This window comes from Scyliorhinus canicula, chromosome 3 (assembly GCF_902713615.1).
Source record: "Scyliorhinus canicula chromosome 3, sScyCan1.1, whole genome shotgun sequence".
Classification (NCBI taxonomy): domain Eukaryota; kingdom Metazoa; phylum Chordata; class Chondrichthyes; order Carcharhiniformes; family Scyliorhinidae; genus Scyliorhinus; species Scyliorhinus canicula.
In genome coordinates this window covers 198,854,014-198,877,351 of record NC_052148.1, presented here as the reverse complement: position 1 = coordinate 198,877,351, position 23,338 = coordinate 198,854,014, and the positions used below count along the sequence as shown (strand labels likewise).

Genomic DNA, 23,338 nt, shown 5'->3' with positions numbered 1-23,338 from the left:
CCCCTACCCCCTCCTCCGCCCCTAACCCCCTCCTCCGCCCCTAACCCCCTCCTCCGCCCCTAACCCCCTCCTCCGCCCCTAACCCCCCTCCTCCGCCCCTAACCCCCTCCTCCGCCCCTAACCCCCCTCCTCCGCCCCTAACCCCCCTCCTCCGCCCCTAACCCCCTCCTCCGCCCCTAACCCCCCTCCTCCGCCCTAACCCCCCTCCTCCGCCCCTAACCCCCCTCCTCCGCCCTAACCCCCCTCCTCCGCCCCTAACCCCCCTCCTCCGCCCCTAACCCCCCTCCTCCGCCCCTAACCCCCCTCCTCCGCCCCTAACCCCCCCTCCTCCGCCCCTAACCCCCCTCCTCCGCCCCTAACCCCCCTCCTCCGCCCCTAACCCCCCTCCTCCGCCCCTAACCCCCCTCCTCCGCCCCTAACCCCCCTCCTCCGCCCCTAACCCCCCTCCTCCGCCCCTAACCCCCTCCTCCGCCCCTAACCCCCCTCCTCCGCCCCTAACCCCCCTCCTCCGCCCCTAACCCCCCTCCTCCGCCCCTAACCCCCCTCCTCCGCCCCTAACCCCCCTCCTCCGCCCCTAACCACCCTCCTCCGCCCCTAACCCCCTCCTCCGCCCCTAACCCCCCTCCTCTGCCCCTAACCCCCTCCTCCGCCCCTAACCCCCTCCTCCGCCCCTAACCCCCTCCTCCGCCCCTAACCCCCCTCCTCCGCCCCTAACCCCCTCCTCCGCCCCTAACCCCCTCCTCCGCCCCTAACCCCCTCCTCCGCCCCTAACCCCCTCCTCCGCCCCTAACCCCCTCCTCCGCCCCTAACCCCCCTCTGCCCCAACCCCCTCCTCCCCTAGGCCCCCCCCCCCCCACTATCTTCTATAAACCCTAAATGAAAGATTTCACTCCTCTAATTGTATGTGATTATCCAGCTAGTTACCAATTAATTACTAAAGTGTGTTACAGTACTCAAATGAGAGGGGCCATCTCATGGAGCTATTTGTTAGTTCACATCAGGGGAATTGGTCAAGTGGTGATTTAATTAAATTAGGAAGCATCATGTTTGCACTCCATCTGCATGTATTTATACTTTCTTAAGTTTTCTGATTAATTGTATATCTACAATGGGATGGTTAAATTTGCCAAGTACTTTAAACTGCATACAGCTGGATAAGGCTTTTTAAAAATAAATATGAAAGCCAAAATTATTTTTCTTGTTAACTATCTTAATTTCAAAATAATCATACTCTCTGTCTTCTGTTTTCTGCAAAACTGCAGACACTGTTTCAATCTCCTAGCTTTGATTGTTATATCTGCAGCATTGTTGTATTAGCATCTTGAGTGTTGAATTTGGTTTATGCCCACTAAGCAGAAGATTACTCAGACAGTACGTTAAAGGAAAGAAACATAACATTTATAGAAGGAGCATCCATGGTTTAGTAATTAAAGGGAATATGATTAGAGTATAGATTTTAATACATGTATGCAATACAGGCAGACAGAAGTTGTTTTTCTGCAATTTACCACATCCCATCCCTCTACTAAGTTTGCTAGCAGGATTATTAAAATGGATTGTGTTCAGATGTTAGCTGTGTACAGCCTTAATATGTACCATGTGCACGCTAGTTAAGCAAACGAACAATTCATCAATTTTATTTATCTTTTTGGTTAATGGGACAATTGACTACACGTTTCACCCTTAGGCTAAAACCCATAAATTTAGAATGCTGCGATTAACACTAAAAATCTAGGAACCATTGCTGTGAGCGACAGATTCATTTGAGTCTTGTACTGCGTTAAATTGTACATAAAGTGATTGTGATATCACATCTAAATCTATGTTTTATTCTTTAAAACCTGTAAAATTGTTTATTTTGTTATCCACAAACACTGGAAGTAAGACATGTTAACGGTGCGCATATCAATTTAAGGAGAAAAAATAGCTTTTTGTTATACTTGACTTTTTTAAAATTTGTACATATCCTAAATAATGTTTAGCCCATAATCTTATCTCCTCCATCCTTGCATTTTCTCCAATTGTAGCGGGTTACTAAGCACACACATTTTGTCAGCTGAGACAGCAAGATGGTATGGATGGTATGGATTTTTGCTGCCATTTGCTGCGGTATAGCTCCATGCTCAGCTGTGACAAAGTATGCATTTAAGTGGAATGAATTAGCCTATCTTTTCCTTTAACTATTCGCTCTCACTGCAGGTGGTCATCTGTCTCGTGGTCCAATTGAGAGCTGTTGGCTATCCTGGGATTGAGATTCCTCAACTTCTCCTTGTACTTAATTTCTACCATTGCTATATTTCCCCAGGTTTGAAAATAAAGTGGTAGTATTTTATGGATTCGTAAAATCTATATAGGCTTGTGTTTCATGCTGTTGCATTAAACTACAAAATGAACTTTGCCCCATTAAAGTTTTTGTGCCAAAGTAAGCACATTGAGCATTTGTGTCATTAGGGAGAGAGGAAGTGAGCAGTTGTAGCTTTTCTGTCATTTCTTTAACTGGTTTCTGTTACATTGAAGGATAACTGACACACTGCAGGGTGTTTCCTGTGGAGTGGGGGAGCGTACACCCAAGCTTTTGTGTAATGGGAGCAAAGATTGGGAGATAAAATTCCTTGTCTTTACTAGTTAACCTGGCTATCAAGCGGGAAAACCTGCTGTGTATTTTTTTCCCACCAAAGTTCGTGAAGACAGAAATTTTGTCCCCATTTCCTGGTAGTTGCCTGTTGCGCATTTTTCAACTCATAAAAGTCGGAGCAGGATATATCAAAGCAAGGAAAGGTTTTTATCATATGTCTTCACATTAAAGTTGCTGAATTTGGGAAGAGAGCCAAGATTTCAGTCTAATTTTTATGTCGCATATGGACTGCCTGGCTGCAGTTCTGAATTCTTTTCTCAAGCATATTAATTCAAGACTTTGCTTTTCTGTGCAAACTGTAATCTCATTCCTTTAAACTTTGATTTTTAATACCCAGAACAAAAAAAACATGTTTTTTTTAAATCACCAGATAAAAGTTAGAATACCTCTTAATTACAAGTAAAAATAACCCTAATATGAGAATTCCTGGTGCTGTGGATGCCAGCCTGTTTAGAGTCCATAGTACTGACAGAAACTATACAAACTGAATATGGATTATGATTTAATCCATATTGATTTTTGCCCACAGAGTTGTTTCGATGAGTGGGAAAATGCTAAGTCGGTAACTGCATTGCTGACCTACATGGTCAGGCTGAGCACACAACCTACATGGGCAGGCTAAGCTCTTGGCAAGGAGAAGTTGTGGCAACGATGCTGGTGCTACTGGTATTGCTGCCTGTAGGAAGTTCAGGAAAGTTACTTTGTAAACAGGGACTGCTCCTCTTGAAGTGGTTATTTCACCTCTTTTACTTGTTGCCCAAGTTATTGCTCCCATCAGAGGCAGCACGGTAGCCTTGTGGATAGCACAATTGCTTTACAGCTCCAGGGTCCCAGGTTCGATTCCGGCTTGCGTCACTGTCTGTGTGGAGTCTGCACATCCTCCCCATGTGTGCGTGGGTTTCCTCCGGGTGCTCCGGTTTCCTCCCACAGTCCAAAGATGTGCAGGTTAGGTGGATTGGCCATGCTAAATTGCCCTTAGTGTCCAAAATTGCCCTTAGTGTTGGGTGGGGTTACTGGGTTATGGGGATACGGTGGAGGTGTTGACCTTGGGTAGGGTGCTCTTTCCAAGAGCCGGTGCAGACTCGATGGGCCGAATGCCCTCCTTCTGCACTGTAAAAAATTCTATGATAAAGTGGCCATAAGTCTTCGGCTATTCGAGGTGAAAGGGATCAAGTACATTTTTGGCACCAAAAAGATATAGGCTATGGTTCTAGTTTACTAAAAGCAAATTATTCCAAGCTGTTTAGGTCCTAATAATAGTAATATAATCTTAAGATCTGAAATGTATTGTTTTAAGTATTTTTACCTTGCCCATGCATAATTTTTTAAAAATCTTTATTATTGTCACAAGTAGGCTTACATTAACATTGCAATGAAGTGACCATGAAAAGCCCCTAGTCGGCACATTCTGGCGCCTGTTCGGGTACACTGAGGGGGAATTCAGAATATCCAATTCATCTAAAAGCACATCTTTCGGGACTTTTGGGAGGAAACCAGAACACCTGGAGCAAACCCACGCAGAGACGGGGAGAACATGCAGACTCCACATAGACACTGACCAAAGTGGGAATCAAACCTGTGAAGCAACTGTGCTCATCACTGTGTTACCGTGCCTCCCTAAATTGTTACATGCTAGTCATTTGCAGGCCACACACGTTATAATAGGTGCAAATTATTTATTACTAATTGATATTATAGCGGGGCTCTTGATTTCTAAGCAAATAATGTCAGAGAAGGAAGAAAGAACTTGAATTTATATTGTGCATTTCACAATCTCAGGACACCAAAAGTGTTTTACAGCCAATTAAGTACTTTTGATATCTAATTAGTAGTAATATAATTCATACAAACTGCATTGAGATGACCACATCTGATGGCCGTGGAATACATTTTGGCCAAGGCACTAGAGGCTCTTCAGTTTTTTAAGTAGTGTTTTGAAATCTTTTATGCCTACCTGAGAGGTTAGATGGGGCTTCAGCTCAACATCTCATCCATAAAATTGTACGTCCACCAGCTCTCCCTTTGTGCTGTATGAAGTGTAAACCTAGATTATCTCAAGTCTCTGGAGTGAGACTACTGCTGAACCTTAATTGAAACCTAACATATTGACGTAACAGATCAAAATGCATTGTTCAATAAATTGTCATTGCTTCATAATATAGCTGTCGCATGACTGGTGTAATAACATAAAGCAATGGTTAGTGGAAAAAAAACAAAAATGTGAACAGTTTGGAGAATGACATTGTACGTAGTTCTTTCGGAGACCCAGCCAACAGGTAAGACAGACCAAATGGCCTCTTTCTGTGCTAAATTTCATTATTGCCTGACAGCAAAGATTCTAGGTTCAGATTTTCTGATTGTGATGCTAATAGTAACCCATTCACTCTTGCTAGTACGATACAAATTTAGGACTTTGGGCAGCACGGTGGCACAGTGGTTAGCACAGCTGCCTCACTGCACCAAGGACCCGGGTTTGATCCCGGCCCTGGGTCACTGTCCATGCGGAGTTTGCACATTCTGCCTCTGCCTGTGTGGATCTCACCCCCACAACCCAAAAAGACATGCAGGGTAGGTGGATTGACCACACTAAAATTGCTGCCTAATTGGAAAAAAAATGAATTGGATACTTTAAATTTGAAAAAAATCTTTCAAAAAATTTAGGCCTTTATCTCCCTTATTTCTCACATGAATGGGATTCGTGCAAACACTACCAAAGCTGTTATATCACTCTTGTGTATCTATTAATATAGATATCAGACCCAATTTGTGCAATCTATGCAAATGAATGGCTTTTGAATGAGTTAGAACCATAGCACCATAAAAGTCCTATAGTGCAGAAGGAGACCATTTGGCCCATCAAGTCTATGCCAACCTTAGCACGAGCACCCACCCAGGCCCACTACCCCACCCTATTCCTGTAACTTAATAATCCTTCTTAACCTGCACACCCCTGGAGCCTAAGGGACAAATTCTGTTTTTTTAGCGTAGCCAATTCACCTGCACATCTTTGGACTGTGGGAGGAAAACGGAGCACCCGGAGGAAACCCACACAGACTTGGGAACATGCAAACTCCACACAGACATTCACCCCAGGCTGGAATTTAACCTGGATCCCTGGCACTGTGAGGAAGCAGTGCTAACCAATCTGTCACTGTGCCTCCCGTGAAATCTCACCCATAGACATTTGAAGCAATTCAAGGAGCCATTTCAAGTTTTGCTACAATTGTAAATACTGTATTGAATATTAACATAGAACACAGTGCAGAAGGAGGCCATTCGGCACATCGAGTCTGCATCGAGCCACTTAAGCCCTCACTTCCACCCTATCCCCATAACCCAATAACCCCTCCTAACCTTTTTGGTCACTAAGGGCAATTTATCATGGCCAATCTATCTAACCTTCATGTCTTTGGACTATGGGAGGAAACCGGAACACCCGGAGGAAACCCACGCAGACACGGGGAGAACGTGCAGACTCCGCACAGACAGTGACCCAGCGGAGAATCGAACCTGGGACCCTGGCGCTGTGAAGCCACAGTGCTATCCCCTTGTGCTACCGTGCTAATATTCTTAGAATCGTGGAGCTGGAGTAGGCCATTTGGCCCCTCAAGCCAACTCCGCCATTCAATATGATGAGGTTGATCTTTCATCTCAACGCCATACTCCCGCTCTCTCCCCAAACTCCTTGACACCATCAGTACCTAGAAATCTATCTGTTTACATTTTAATTCTGAGTGAAGACATTTCTCCTCATCTCAGTCCTAAATAACCTAACCCTAGCCTCAGACTGTGACCCCTTGTTCTAGAATCCCCCACCCCCAGCAGGGGAAAACATCATCCCTCATCTAACCTGTACAGCCACATCAAAATGTTATATATTTGAGTGGAATCCCCTCTCATTCTTCTAAATTCCAGTGAATACAGGCCTCGTCGACCCAATCGCTCCTTTTGCAACAACCCTGCCATCCCAGGAATCATTTTGGTGAATCCTTGCTGCATTTCCTCTACATCGTTTCTTAGGCTAGGAGACCAAAGCTATGCACACCAAAGCCTGCTGCAGTAAGAAATCCTTGCTCCTGTAAATAAGTCCTCTTGAAATGAAGGACAACATACTATTTGCCTTCCTAACTGCTTGCTGCACTTGCACGCTTGTTTTCGGTGAGTGGTGTACAAGGACACCCAGATCCCTCTGTACATCAACATTTCCTAATCTATCACCAATTAAACAATACTCTGCCCTTATGTTTATATGTGCTAATTGAAATTAAAAGGATTGATATAAGAGATTGTATCGCACATGAAGTGTTCAGAGAACAACACTTCAGCACTCAATTTGGCTCTGTTTCGTTCGTTAGCTTTGGAGTCGCCAGGTATCGTTAAGATACCGCCACAAGTTTCAAGGTCAAGTTCAAAGCAATAAAACCTTACACCAATTAGTAAGTTCAAACAAGACACGTTTATTATATTACAGTAATCTACTAATCATGCATATAACTATAAGACTAGGCTAATCCTACCACTACTAGGCCAAATACTTATCTGGATAAGGGGACTGCCGGATCAGGGAACAACGGCTTCCAGCTTTGTCCAGGGTCCGCAGGCTTCCAGTGGTTATGGTCTAAAGGGGTCAGGAGTGTCTATTCCCGTAGCGTGCGTGGTGACACTTACTTGCTGGCGGCTGCTTTTCCAGACTTCTCCTCCACAAGGTTCTTCTGCTGGGAGGGTTAGCTGGTCAAGGAGAGGCTGGCAGAGAGAGCAAGCTGGGGTCGGTGTCTCTGCTTTATACTCCTCTCAGGGTCTTGCTGACCCTCTATACTCTTGTAATCGATTGGGTCTTTTCCCAATCGATTGATTTGAATTCCCCAATAGCGGGGCAGTTGCTCGATCATTGGGGCGGTTCTTGGGACTCATTGTTTTGGGCTTCTTTGGCGCCGAAAAGTCTGGCCTTCCATTCACTGTACCAATTAGTGTTAACTTGTGTCTTTTGTGCCTGGGGATCACCTCATTAATATGCTAACTGTTTCTTTTCACAGCATTGTCTGGTTTCAGCAACAGCCAAATGGTTTCTGTAACAGTCCAAATATACAAGCACTCTGCAATCTGCTTGCTTTTTACAACCTGTCCAATTTTCCCTGCATTCTTTTCAATCTTCCATTTTGTGTCGGGCAGTGGTCACCCCAGGTGGCTACAATTTATATTTTATTCTACAATGTTCGAGATGAGCTACTGGCATGGGTTGAGGATGGGTTGAGGTTGAGGATTGGCTGTCTGACAGAAGGCAGAGAGTTGGGATAAAAGGTTCTTTTTCGGAATGGCAGCCGGTGACCAGCGGTGTCCCACAGGGTTCAGTATTGGGGCCGCAGCTGTTCACCATATATATTAATGATCTGGATGAAGGGACTGGGGGCATTCTAGCAAAGTTTGCCGATGATACGAAGTTAGGTGGTCAGGCAGGTAGTGCTGAGGAAGTGGGGAGGCTGCAGAAGGATCTAGACAGTTTGGGAGAGTGGTGCAGGAAATGGCTGATGCAATTCAACGTGAGAAAATGTGAGGTCTTGCACTTTGGAAAAAAGAATCCAAGCATAGACTACTTTCTAAACGGTGAGAAAATTCATAATGCCAAAGTACAAAGGGATCTGGGCGTGCTAGTCGAGGATTCCCTAAAGGTAAACATGCAGGTTGAATCTGTGATTAAGAAAGCGAATGCAATGTTGTCATTTATCTCAAGAGGGTTGGAATATAAAAGCAGCGATGTGCTACTGAGCCTTTATAAGGCTCTGGTTAGGCCCCATTTGGAGTACTGTGTCCAGTTTTGGGCCCCACATCTCAGGAAGGACATACTGGCACTGGAGCGTGTCCAGCGGAGATTCACACGGATGATCCCTGGAATGGCGGGTCTAACATATGATGAACGGCTGAGGATCCTGGGATTGTATTCATTGGAGTTTAGAAGGTTAAGGGGAGATCTAATAGAAACTTACAAGATAATACATGGCTTAGAAAGGGTGGACGCAAAGAAACTGTTTCCGTTAGGCGAGGAGACGAGGACCCCTGGGCACAGCCTTAGAATTAGAGGGGGTAAATTCAGAACAGAAATGCGGAGACATTTCTTCAGCCAGAGAGTGGTGGGCCTGTGGAATTCATTGCCGCGGAGTGCAGTGGAGGCCGGGACGCTAAATGGCTTCAAGGCAGAGATAGATAAATTCTTGATGTCGCGAGGAATTAAGGGCTACGGGGAGAATGCTGGTAGGTGGAGTTGAAATGCCCATCAGCCATGATTGAATGGCGGAGTGGACTCGATGGGCCGAATGGCCTTACTTCCACTCCTATGTCTTATGGTCTTAAGCTGCATTGTTCATAATGTAAGCAGATGACAAAATTGTGGCATCAGCTTCAGTGTACTTAATCCATGCTATTTTGTTTTTCTTGTAGAAAAATTTTAATTATTTCCATTTATTAACTTTTATATTGTTCAATGTATAGACAGAAATGGTATTGGAAAGCTATTGGAAAAGACTTTTTCAACTGGCACCTACACATCCTCTTGTTTTAAAATGCACTGATCACATCAGTATTATCTCTAATTAAGTGAATTTGATGATTAATGGCTGGGTGATTTGTTTTAAGTTGTTCATTTAAACAGGAATTAATTATTTTGATCTGCGGATCAGTCCTGCAAAAGTCACCACCATGACTGCTTATTCACATTCATTGTGTGCTGATTGAGCTGATCTGGATAAGACATCATATTTACGTCCAAAGAGAAAATGCTGCAAAAATCTCAGCAGGTCTGGCAGCATCTATAGGGAGAGAAAAGAGCTAAGGTTTTGAGTCCAGATAACCCTTTAGCTTTGACAAAGGGTCATCTGGACTTGAAACGTAGCTTTTTTCTCTCCCTACAGATGCTGCCAGACCTGCAGAGATTTTCCAACATTTTCTCTTTGGTTTCAGATTCCAGCATCCGCAGTAAGTTGGTTTATTATATTTACGTCTTTTGACAAGATCAAGTTTGGCAAATTCCATTAAAAGCAAACTAACTTAGCAGCAGCATTGGCCTGGGTAATGATCAGAATATGTCGATCAGTGTTGATGACTAATTTTGGAGTATTTCTGTTGTTGTTAGCCCAAGTGCTTTTGGTGAGAGTTTAGCATGTCACATGTTTTTATTTTATTATTTTTGTTTATTATAACAGAATTGCTATGGAGAGTTGAAAGATTAGTATCTCCCAGATTTCTGTGGAGCAGACTTAGCTGGCAGGTCTGTTGTTTGCAGCTATGTGATCCAAGTTATGATGCTTGCAGAATGAAGAACGACGGGGATAATTCGGGAATTGAGTAATCACAGCAATTTGCATTACCCAATCTCCACAGGCTGTACTTTCAAATAGTGATTCCTTGACAAACAAACTTGTGATAAAACAACAATTTAACTATTGTGGCTCAAACTCAATCAGTGGCTGCTCCTCCCTATCATTATCATGGTTTAGCTCACTGAGCTAAATCGCTGGCTTTTAAAGCAGACCAAGCAGGCCAGCGGCACGGTTCGATTCCCGTACCAGCCTCCCCGGACAGGCGCCGGAATGTGGCGACTAGGGGCTTTTCACAGTAACTTCATTGAAGCCTACTCGTGACAATAAAGCGATTTTCATTTTCATAGCATTTACAGTGCAGAAGGAGGCCATTCGGCCCATCGAGTCTGCACCGACCACTGGAAATACAGCCCATACCTCCACCCTATTCCCAAAACCCAGTAACCCCACCTAACCTTTTTTGGACACCAAGGGCAATTTATTGTGGCCAATCAACCCAACCCGCACATCTTTGGACTGTGGGAGGAAACCAGAGCGCCCGGAGGAAACCTATGCAGGCGCGGGGAGAACGTGCAGACTCCGCACAGACAGTGACCCAAGCCAGGAATCGAATCTGGGATCTTGGAGCTGTGAAGCAACAGTGCTAACCACGGTGCTACCGTGCTGAACATCTAACATTTGGAAGTTTGTAATTTGATTTCAAAAATTTTTTTAAATCTAAGATTACAATACACTATAAATAAAAAAAGGTTGTGTCAGTGGACATTTAAGTGATGCCTAATGGACCGTGTGGAAGATCATTAAAATATGCTGCACTCACATGCAGATGAACTTGAACACATGCTAGAACTGAAATGTCAAAATAATCCTGTTTTTACACAGGACTAACAGCTTCTGACACTGTTAAATATACAGTGTGTAATGTGTTTTTTCCTGATTACAACTAGATAAACTGTGTACCAGCAGCAGTGAGAAAATACATGCAATTTATACAAAGTTAAGGATTGTACTAATAAACTTAGGTTTGATCGTTTACTTTAGCACTCTTCCTTGACATACCTCTTGAAACAATGTGCCAAAGATTTCAGTGAAATCACACATTGCATCCCTTTCCTACTGAAACGCAAATGCTGTGACCAGTTTTGCATTTAGTGTTAGGTTCTCTTAACTATTCGGTGATAATTTTGGCCAGACTGTACTCCCATTATTAAATAACCAAATTGCACAGTGCAAATAATTCTTGGGCCAGAATTATAATTTTTGCTTGGGTTCACAATTGCTTTTATGTATTTAGTGGATGCTAGGGCTGCCCTCGCAAGGTTTTCCAAGGCAGACAGTCTCAAATACGTGTAAAAATAGAAAATCTCAGCCTTATTGAAACCAGCAAGTTTAATTTTTGTTGGTTGATGGCTGCGCAAGACCTGTGAATCAGGCGTCAACAGTCCTAGCACCTCATAAAACCAACATAATCGCAGCTATTTTTTAATTACTGGCTGGCAGCATTATTCATCTAGAACAACTCCATTATTAGTGCATTTTTCTGTTAGACAAGTTTTCAATTCACACAATCACTTTCAGTGAGTTACAATATACACAACCACCAATCTGCTCACATCTGCTTGAGCTGAGAGGTTAGCTGTTCCATAATAGTACACTAGCAATGGAGAGTTGCATGCTGAGGAGGTAGACTGACTAAGATAATAGCAGACCTTAACAGCAGAGATATAATGAAAAAGCTAAGTTTCTTGATAGAGATTTTTCATTTTTCATTCATTATTGTCCCTTTTTGATGGTATATAAATTAACATTGAATTATACAGTACAACTGATTCTAACACAGCAGGAATGCACAGATGTGGGCCATAAAGTAAATTTTAAATGTGAGTGTAGTCAGCAGCAGTCAATTGAACTTTCAGCAAGTTCCCTTTTCTTCCTTTTCTCAACTACTCATTGTTTGAGTGTTTTTATTTCGATTGGATTAACTAGATGTAGGTTCAGTGAGCAAAATGACAGTAGATCATTGGTGAAAAGAGAATTTAAAGTCTAATTGCAAGTGAAATAACAAACTGGAAAGGACATGAAATGTTTAATATGTTGTATTAATGTGAGTACACTTTTTGCCTTGTTATTCTGGTTCCAGAAATTTGGCTGCAGCCACTTAAATAAAAAGTAGAAAATGCTGAAAGCAGATTTTATCACCAGACTATATTGTTGTAAAGGCATCATTTAGGGGCTTTTCACACTAACTTCATTGCAGTGTTAATGTAAGCCTACTTGCGACAATAAAGATTATAAATATAAAAAATGAAATAAACTTCTCTGTGCTGCGATGTCAAATGTTTACTGGTTCCTGACCATACGTTATTATTTGCTTCTGTATTCAGTATCCTTTTTATTGAATTGAACAATTGTTTGTCTTGTTTTTCAGCTGAATACGCTGCTCCTCGGGCTATCCTGACAGGCCATGATTGTGAGATTAGCTGTGCTGCAATATGTGCAGAACTCGGTCTAGTTATCAGTGGTTCAAAAGGTAGGTACAGGTACAAAATGTTGAGTATTGAAATTTAATATTTTATTCTAAAATGTATATGTGTAATTTAAGGAGTAGAGAACAAGTGATCTTTGTACTTTTTAATAACCCTTCGAAGTCAAAGAATCCCTACAGTGCGGAAGGAGGTAATTTGACCCATTGAGCCTGCACCGACCCTCTGAAAGAGCACCCTAACTAGGTCCACTCCCCTGCCCTATCCCCATAACTCCACCTAACCTGCACATTCCTGGACACTTAACGGACAATTTTAGCATGGTCAATTCACCTAACCTGCATCTTTGGACTGTGGGAGGAAACTGGATCACCCGGAGAAAACCCACGTAGACTCTGGGAGAATGTGCAAACTCCACACAGTTACCAAAGGCCGGAATTGAATCCGGGTCTCTGGTGCTGTGAGGCAGCAGTACTAACCATTGTGTCACCATGCCGCCCCAACCCCTGTTTGCCATTTTAATGCAGTTTTCTCATTTTTGCCAGGATTATTTAGGGAGTAGCCCATGGCAAGGGAAGATGGTAGGAAACAATGGTTGTCATAATCTAAAATGAGAAGGAAAAACATGAATGTAAGAGGACAGCTATGAGAAAATAACATGAAGTTTTGCACAGGAGATATGCAACAGAACCTCACCTGCTTAAGACATGTCTGTTTTATCGGGGCCTCACGGTAGCATGGTGGTTAGCATCAATGCTTCACAGCTCCAGGGTCCCAGGTTCGATTCCCGGCTGGGTCACTGTCTGTGTGGAGTCTGCACGTCCTCCCCGTGTGTGCGTGGGTTTCCTCCGGGTGCTCCGGTTTCCTCCCACAGTCCAAAGATGTGCGGGTTAGGTGGATTGGCCATGCTAAATTGCCCGTAGTGTAAGGTTAATGGGGGGATTGTTGGGTTACGGGGTTACGTGGGTTTAAGTGGGGTGATCATGGCTCGGCACAACATTGAGGGCCGAAGGGCCTGTTCTGTGCTGTACTGTTCTATGTTCTATGTTATCACACATTATGGCCCAACTTTGCAGAGATAACCTATGTATAGGCCAAGACTCTTAAGCTTGAAACAACATTAAAAATGCACTGAATTATCAGGTTGTGGACTTTGTCATTGAAATTTAATGGTCCAGTGAGCAATAGAGTGCCATAAATTTGTGTCATAATGGTGGTTCATGCCCAGAGTCTCACACATGGCAAGTTAATGGTTTCATTTATGGCTGGAGGGGTCACCAAGAAGAAACTTGAAAAGAGGCTGAGGGAAAATTGATGCGTGAGCCACCCAAGAACACCTATCCAATTCCCAGGTGCCAACATTAAATTTAATTAGCTGAGATCTGAGAATAGTATTATTTGAAGAGGGTGAGGCAGCAACAAAAATCTAAACAGGAGGGAAAAATATGTTTGAGGCAGTAATTAGACTAGTACCACAGTTTGTCAGGTTTTATATTTGGTTTCCATTGCTTTAGTTCTTTTAGATACAGAACTTCAATATACTGTCACTATAATGACACTATACTGTCATTGCCTATGTATAGTTAGGAAAATATCACATTATGGTTGCATTCTCAAATTAACATATTAAATAAATCCACTTCTGTGAAGTGGTTGATTCCTCTTATGAATTCACCGTAAAAGTAAGTGTAACATGTACACACCTGACGTGGTTATTACCCTTACATTTGTTTCACATTACAAATTCTGAGCTAGCTCACGCAGTTGCAGGGAGGTACCAAGTGTCAATGAAAACTAGTGACTCAAATTCATCAGATTATGAAGAGCACAAACAAAAAATTGGAGTTCATTTTTAGAGAGGATTAGGATACGAAAGCGTATTTAATAATATGGAAACTTGGTTGGTTTGACCACACTTGAGTAAGTGTTTTTTAATTCTAGTCTCCATATTATAACATTATGTTGGTGCACTGGAGAAACTGGAGAAAAGATTTACAAGAATATTGCAAGAATTGAGGCAATGTAACTACCAGGAATGAATAAGCCTGTTGGTGCTGTTTTCTTTGGAAAAGAAATAAGGAAAAAATAATAATAGCTTCAAAATTATGAAGAGAGGATATACTTGTTATCTTACAGTACAGAAGGAGGCCAGCTCTTTGTAAGCTCTATCCATTTCTCCCCCTTGCTCTTACCCATGGCCTTGTGTTTTCCATTTCAAATATATATATCCAAATCTCTAGGTGGCACAGTGGCGCAGTACTGCTGTCTCACATGATGAGGACCCGGGATCGATCCCGGCCCTGGATCGTGTACAGTTTGCGTGGGTCTCACCCCACAACCCAAAAGATGTGCAGGCTAGGTGGACTTTTTCTCCAATTAAGGGGCAATTTAGCATGGCCAATCTACCTAACCTGCACATCTTTGAGTTGTGGGGGTGAAACCCATGCAGACATGGGGAGAATGTGCTAAAAACCCTGCAACATTTTAATCTCCCCTTAATTTCCTTTGCCAAAAGAAGAATCCCAGTCTCTGATCTCTCCATATAAGTCAAGTTATTCATTCCTGGTATCACAGCATCAGAATCACAGAATAACATAGCACAGAAGAGGCCCTTTGGCCCATCGAGTCTGCTGCAATGCAGAAAAAAACACCTGACCTGCCTACCTAATCCCATTTGCCAGCCCTTCGCCCATAGCCTTGAATGTTATGAAGTGCCAGGTCAGCATGGCCTCCCGACTTTTGTAATCTATGCCTCGATTGATAAAGACAAGTATCCCATATGTTTTTCACCATCCTATTAATCTTGTTCTAGAGGTCACAAGAGGGAATATTTGGTCGACGTTTACTTTATCAATCTCATTTAATATTTTATACACCTCGATTAGATCCGCGCTCATCCTTTTAAACTCGAGCAAGCATAAGCCCAAACTTTTTAATCTCTCCTCATATATCAACCCTTTCAACCCCAGAATCAATCTGGTGAACTTCCTCTGAACCTCCTCCACTGCAACCACATCCTTCCTCAAATAAGGAGACCAAAACTGGACACAATACTCCAGATGTGGTCTCACCTACACCTATACAATTGCAACAACACTTCTCTACTTTTATACTCCAGTCATTTTTCAATAAATGTTAACATTCCATTTTGCCTTTTTAATTACATGCTGTACCTGCATATCGACTTTCTGCGATTCATGGACAAAGACACCCAGATCCCTCTGCCCAGGCGCATCTTGAACCTGCTTTCCATTTAGATAATAATTTGCCTTTCTATTTTTTTTGGCCAAAATGGATAACCTCACACTTATCGACATTAAACTCCATCTGCCAAACTTTGGCCCAATCTCCTAGCCTATCTCTATCCATCTGTAAAATCGTTATCTCCTCTTCAGTGCCTGCTTTCCCACCTATTTTCGTATCATCTGAAAATTTTGCTATGCTATGCTCTGTTCCTGCTTGCAAATCATTTATATAAATTGTAAACAGTTGCGATCCGAGAACTGACCCCCGGCACCCGCTGGTCACAGTTCGCCAGCCAGAGTAGGACCCAATTATCCTGACCCTCTGCTTTCTGTCAATCAGCCAATTCTCAATCCAATCTAGTACTCTACGGCCAATCCACTGCGGTTTCACCTTCTGGATCAGCCTTTTATGCAGCACATTATCAAACGCCTTCTGGTAGTCTAGATATACCACATTTTCAGGTTCCCCATTATCCACATTGCTGGTTACATCCTCAAAGAACTCAAGCAAGTTTGTCAAACATGGCATACCCTTCACAAAACCACTTTAAAGCCACTTTTCTGCCCATTTGGTCATCCTATCTATATCTTCTTGTAACCCACTCAACCTCACTGTCAACCACCCGGCAAATCTTTGTGTCATCCTCAAATTTACTGATCCTACCCACCCATATAGTCATCTAAGTCATTTATATCAATGACAAACAATGGGGAACCCAGCACAAACCCTTCTTCTAGTAAATCTCCTCTTCACCGTCTCCAAGGATTTTCTGACATCCTTTCCAACTTAGGGTGCCCAGAATTCATCACAATGCTCCAATTGAGACTTGCAAAGCTTTAGCGTAATTCTGTTTTTTATACTCTATTTTCTTGCATGCTTTCTTAGCATCCCGATTGACTTCACCTATCATCTTCAAAGATGTGTGTTTTTGAACCCCGGATTTCTTTGTGCCTGCAACCTCTTTAAAATTGTATCGCTAATTTTTATTGCCTTTTCTTAGTCTTGCCCCAAAAATGCATCACTTTACACTTCACCGCATTAAATTTCATCTGTGGTGAGTCTCCTACTTCATCAGTCTATGATGTATAGAATTACAGAGGACTGAATTTTACTTAAGGTTAGAGGTTATGCAGCCTGGAGCAAAAGTAGGTCTCAAGTCCGCACAAGTGGAAAGTGAGAGTGCGGTACTCTTTACTCATGGAAACTAATTAAAAAACAGCCATTGAGACTACTGTCCAGTTAAAGATGGCGACAGCCTGTGGCCCAATCAGAAGACCAATAGCTCTGCAGACTCGGCAAATGGTTACATTTGCTGACTTTCAATCTGCTGGGGCCATTCTAGAGTGTAGGGAATTTGGGCAAATTATAACTATCACATCCATACCTCTGCAGCTGTCGCTTTTAGTACCCAAGGCCATTAGGTCTTGGTGATTTGTCAGGTTTCTGTCCCTTAAGTTTCTCGAAATCCTTTTTTCTGCTGATATTAATTACCTCACCCTTATTAGCCCCTTGGTTACTCTCCATTTTTGAATTATTACTTGTCCAATAACAACTTTCAGAGTATGGCACCATTGTGGTTAAGCTAATTGGTCTATCTCCCTTTTTCAATTTTGCCATGTTGGTGTGCCGTACATTTAAAAAAAACAAAAATAAGATTTTGTAAAGGAAAAGAAGCATTTAGGAAAACAAGCTGGTAGAATGTCAATGTAGGTAAAACTGGGATGTCAGTTAACACAATCGACTTAAGTAATTTCGGTCCTGTTTTATGTCATTGTGCAAAAAAAAATAAAAGAATAGTTATTTGGTTGAAATGGCCCAGCTCACACTCCTGCATATGCCAAATCCCTATACTGCCTGTGATTTCCTGTGAGAACAGAGACCTTTTTTTTAATGAACTCTACCTAGTGCTGATTTGCTCCAGAAAAGTTTTATTACCTTTTCCCAAAGGCTTTAAAAAATTTTGCTATAAAAGAATTACCAGATGTCTGATCCAAACAAAACTCCTAATTAATTGTTTCCATAGCAGTCAGTCTTATGTGGCACTTCCAAAACTGTCATTGTGTCTTAAAGAATGATCATTGGGTCCAGCTTGGAGATTCAACCTGTACAACTATCCGGCATGAAGTATTTACAATGATATTTTCTACGTAGAGCTACAAGGGGCTAAATTTCAAAGCTTGAGCAGCTAGCATTGGTTTCTAAAAGTAGATGAATGGGAACAAAATGTATTATTTCTGAAACAACAATACTTAAGGGACTTTGCTCGGATTGGAATAGAAAATAACAATGTGTGATGCCAGTGGAATCTTGGAAAAAACATGAAGTGGTTAATTTGCACACTATAGACTGAATAAATTATGAATAAGGCCTTATTATCGGCTCACAAAAATGTAATTGAAATGGCTTTTTTTCTTTTTATGATTGATAGAGGGTCCATGCTTAATCCATACAATGAACGGAGATCTTCTGAAAGCTCTTGAGAGCCCTGAAAACTGTTTGCACCCTCGATTAATCCAGTTGTCCACTGAAGGACACTGCGTTATTTACTATGAAAAGGGCCAATTTTGTGTCTTCAGTGTAAATGGGAAGTTGCTGACCAAGATGGAGACTGAGGATTCTGCGAAGGTAAGCAATATATTTTATTTGGAAGAGATAAACAATACAGTCCCCTACATTCTGTGCCCTTGCTTCCCTCAGTGCTTTCTCCAAGCAGTGTTTGACGCGAAGGAATTAATTTGTACATTGATGGTCGGAGTGAGAATTGATAGTCATCTTCAGGTTTCCTTTATCTTGTTTTCCCACTATCGCCTCACCTTCCCTCTCCACCATATGCCTCTGGGAGATCCATCTCACAAATTGGACAGGACATACCCAGGTCTGGTGCTGAAGCAACCCAGGATGTTGACGTACAGCTATTTTAGACTATTGTTTGACTAGTCTGAGATAAGAGTTACAGCAATCCTACAGTTATAATGGTAAACTTTCCTGGTGCCATTAGGGACCTTCAAGCGGCTATTGGATAGGTACATGGATTACGGTAGAATGATGGGGTATAGATTAATTTATTCTTAATCTAGGACAAAAGTTCGGCACAACATCGTGGGCCGAATGGTCTATTCATTGAACTGCATGCTGGTTTGGAACTCATGACCTTGGGTTTCTGGTCCAGTGCCGCAAGCACAACAGTACAGTATCCTGCATGCTAGTTTAAATCTAAAACCAGAAACGATAGGAGACAGATTAACCAAATGTTTATATTGAACTTCTTTCCAATTGAACAATATAATCAAGGTGACATGCTTGAACTGAATGCTGTCTTGTACAACATTTTTGAGCTTTTTCAATTAATTCCTCCTGAAGTGCTCTGAGTAATTACGATCTTCAATAATAAAACCAATCTGAAGGCATATTACAATTCCTGGGGTGGAAAGTGGCTGACTACTTTTTAACCTCCCAAAGAACAAGGTGGACTATTTTGGCATCTAGCTAAGATTTGTTATCAGAAGAACATGGAGTCTGATAGCATCTTTCACAACACCAGGATTTCCCAGAGTTTCCGAGTACTTTTCCATTGTAGTAACCTTTGTTCTTATGTAGGCAGGTTTTGCATGACAAAGTACACAAATGGCTGGTTAATCTATTTTTGGTGTTGATGGCTGAGGGAGAAATGTTTGCTCAGACTCCAAAAAACTTCCCTGCTTTTGTTTGAATGGTGCCATGGGATCTATTACATTCACTTGCATATCTATTTTGAAAAGAGGCATCTGTGACTATGTAGCAAGCACTTCATCAATGTTACATTGTCGTCTGAGCTTAGATAACTCATTCAGACTTTGGACTGGGGCTTGAATCCATCCTTCTTTCTGATTCAGCGGCCTACCAATGGGCTAAGTTAGAAATTTACCCTGTGCATGAACTGAGCACACAGCAGCCCTAGTGGTTTAACCAGAAGGCTGTGCCTGAAACTGATGTGTACAATCGGAAATTGTAATTTCAAAAAGAAACAAAGTGTCTGTTGTGCATCACGTCTTTCAAATATGACCCTGGAGCTAAGTAATTGAGCGCCTGACTGTCAGCTAGGTTCGCAATTTGATTCCCAAGGCTAGTTGCTGCTCAAACTCCCTTTCGTCGGTTGAATGAATTTCATCTGCTCTCAGCAAGCGTTCTGTGTGTAGACCAAGAACTGAATCTTGAGAGGGGAAACATTTGCCCCATTCAAATGTGTCGTCTGTTGGTAAATACATAACATACTGCATGTAATTTCTTTAAGATCTCTGGTTGCCTTTAAGTATGTTTAAAGTTTGATGGAAGCTGTGGAAATTTTGCTTGACTTAATTGAGAAGCAATGTGCAGATGTGCCCTTGGAAATGGCCCTTTTGGGGCTTAGATTTAAGAACCCTGAAGCTTCTGAGCTTTATCACACTCCTAGGCCCCAAAGATTCTGATTAAAGAGTGTTTGAGGTAAACAATAATTGCCCACAGACTGTGAGAATTAAATTTTTGGTCGTATTTGAAATAAAAAGATCTTATGGGGCAATGCAGAACTCTTTTGGGTATTAGACTGTATACAAGAAATTCTTTGAGGTGCCTTTCAGATGTCATGCAAGGGAATACCTGCCAGAATGCTGACAACCGCAATACTTTTCAATTTTCAAGCATAAGACAGAATTCAAATTTACTTTCATCTTACATGGCAAAGAAAAATTACAACTGCACTTCCTTCCTGCCTGGGAAAATTGCGCTGTTCAATCCACGACTCTGACCTGTTTTGAACTGCGTTCTGACCTAAAATTAAAATACTCAATTTTAATCTTTTTGGCTCCGACTGCACATAGAATCACAGAAAAATGCAGTGCAGAAAAGGCCCTTCGGCCCATTGAGTCTGCACTGCCATATGAAAGGCACCTGACCTGCTAATCTTAATCCCATTTGCCAGCACTTGGCCCATAGCCTTGAATGTTAAGACGTGCCAAGTACTCATCCAGGTACTTTTTAAAGGATGTGAGGTAACCCGCCTCTACCACCCTCCCAGGCAGTGCATTCCAGGCCATCACCACCCTCTGAGTAAAAAGATTTTTCCTCAAATCCCCCCTGAACCTCCCGCCCTTCACTTTGAACTTGTGTCCCCTCGTAACCGACCCTTCAACTAAGGGGAACAGCCGTTCCCTATCCACCCTGTCCATGCCCCTCATAATCTTGTACACCTCGATCAGGTCACCCTCCGTCTTCTCTGTTCCAAAAAAAACAACCCAAGCTTATCCAACATCTCGTCATAACTTAAACGTTCCATCCCTGGCAACATCCTGGTGAAATGCCTCTGCACCCGCTCCAGTGCAATCACATCCTTCCTATAATGTGGCGACCAGAACTGCACATAGTACTCCAGTGTGGCCTCACCAATGTTCTATATAACTCCAACATGACTTCCTTGTTTTTGTAATCTATGCCACGATTAATAAAGGCAAGTGTACCATATGCCTTTTTCATAGAATAGAAATGTTCTATGTTTCTATATGCCTTTTTCACCACCCTTTAACCTGCCTTCCGGGATCTATTTACAAACATACCAAGGGTTTGTTCCTCAGGAGTACCCAGTCTGGTGCCATTCATTGAATATTTCCTAATCAAATTGCTCCTTCCAAAGTGTAACACCTCACACTTTTCAAGATTAAATTCAATCTGCCGCTTTTCTGCCCAGTTGACCATCCTATCTATATCTTCCTGTAACCCAAGACTCTCCGCCTCACTGTTAACCACCCGGTCTATCTTTGTGTCATCCACACACTTACTGATCCTACCCCCAACATAGTCATTTAAGTCACTTATGTAAACGATGAATAATAGAGGGCCCAGCACAGATCCCTGTGGTTCGACACTGGACATTGGCTTCCAGTCACTAACCACATACCATTAGTTGCTTAAATGTAAAAAATCATTGATCAAAACAGTCCTTTGATTGCTTTATTCCTGGTTCTTTCTTTTTAAATATAATTTATTTCCTTTGATTCTCACTTCACAGCACTCACAGGTCCTGATTGACCTTTAAGCAAAACATTCCTGTATAGCTTTAAATCTCTTCCTGTGAACTATCAAAAGCTAAACAGCCAATGAAGAAGGGAAACTTTGCAATGGTGCCTGTTTTCTAACTTTGAAAACAAGTATTTTCTACTAACACAGCCTTCCTGGTCTGTTCAGTCCTTTATTCTTGAGCTAGCGGAAAGAGGGTGCTGTCTCCAACCAGAGAAAAAAATTAATTACGTTTTCCTGTGTTTCAGGTATTCTAATACTTTCTTGGAGCTCTGCTTACTTTAATTCCCATGACGTCTAGGGTCCCTGCATTTAGGAATTCCTATGGTGTCTTGTCACCCAGCTTGCAAAAATTCCTGTGGTGTATAATAATCTTTTATTAGTGTCACAAGTAGGTTTACATTAACACTGCAATGAAGTTGCTGTGAAAATCCCCTAGTTGCCACACTCTGCGCCTGTTCAGGTACACTGAGGGAGAATTCAGACTGTCCAATTCACCTAATAAGCACGACTTTTGGGAGTTTGTCGGAGGAAACCCATGCAGACATGGGAAGAACGTGCAGACTCCGCACAGACAGTGACCCAAGGCGGGAATTGAAACCACGTCCCTGGTGCTGTGAAGCAACAGTGCTAACCACTGTGATACTGTGCCACCCACATAAGCACCCTATCTACCCTTGTGGTAACGTGCTCTGCTTTTTGCTTATTTGAGACCATCTGAGCTATCCTGATTTTTCACTTGTGGAGATTAGTTACTTCTTATGTAAAGCTCGCTATCTATAACAAGATTTTCTCAAATTGCTGTGTAAAATTACACTTGTTCATGGAATGTGGGCATTACTGGCAAAACTACCATTTATTACCCTTGAAAAAATGGTGGTGAGACACCACCTTGAACCCGTGCAGTCCATGTGGTGTAGGTCCACCCAGAGTAATGTTAGAGAGGGAGTAACAGGATTTTAACCTGGTGTGAAGTAACGGCGATATAGTTCCAAGTCAGGATTATGTGTGACATGTAGAGGAGTCTGCCAGTGGTGATATTCCTATGCATTTATTGCCCTTGATCTGTTTGGAGGTGAAGGTTGTGGGTTTGGAAGGTGCAACAGGGTCCTTTAATAAGTTACTGCAGTGCATCTTGTACAGGGTACACACTGCTGCCAGTGGTTGAGAAAGTGAATATTTAAGGTGATGGACAGGGTGCCGATCAATGGAGCTGCGTTGTCCTGGGTGACGCCGAGCTTCTTGAGTATTGTTGGAGCTGCACTCATCCAGAAAAGTGGAGCAAATTCAATCACGCTCCTGGCTCATGCTTTGTAGATGACAAACCAGCTTTGATGAGTTACTCTCTGGAAGATTCCCAGATGTAGATTTTTGATTGTGGGCTAACTCTTCCAGTCTACTAAATGTCATGTCAGTAGAGGTGTGTATCAATTGGTTTTCAACTTGACTATGTGTCACTTCATGGAAAGTGGAATATTCAATTTGTTCTGTAACTACCTTGAACCCAAATTATTGTCTAAAAATGTATTGTCCTATTATAGGAATAATACAAATGATCACTTATGAGGAAATTTTTGTTTGTAAACTATTGATTTCAATTGAAACTAGGTATTAGCTTGGAAACGTGTGCCCAGCAT

The 23,338-nt window shown here is 42.3% G+C and overlaps 1 protein-coding gene across 1 annotated transcript in view; it reads left to right on the top strand.

The window, feature by feature from the left end:
• lrba (LPS responsive beige-like anchor protein) overlaps positions 1 to 23,338 on the top strand; it is a 981,767-nt gene that overhangs the window by 949,348 nt on the left and 9,081 nt on the right. Inside the window, 2 exon segments of the mRNA XM_038791976.1 lie at positions 12,374 to 12,475; positions 18,103 to 18,299. Of these exon segments, the coding sequence (XP_038647904.1) occupies positions 12,374 to 12,475; positions 18,103 to 18,299 (299 nt within the window).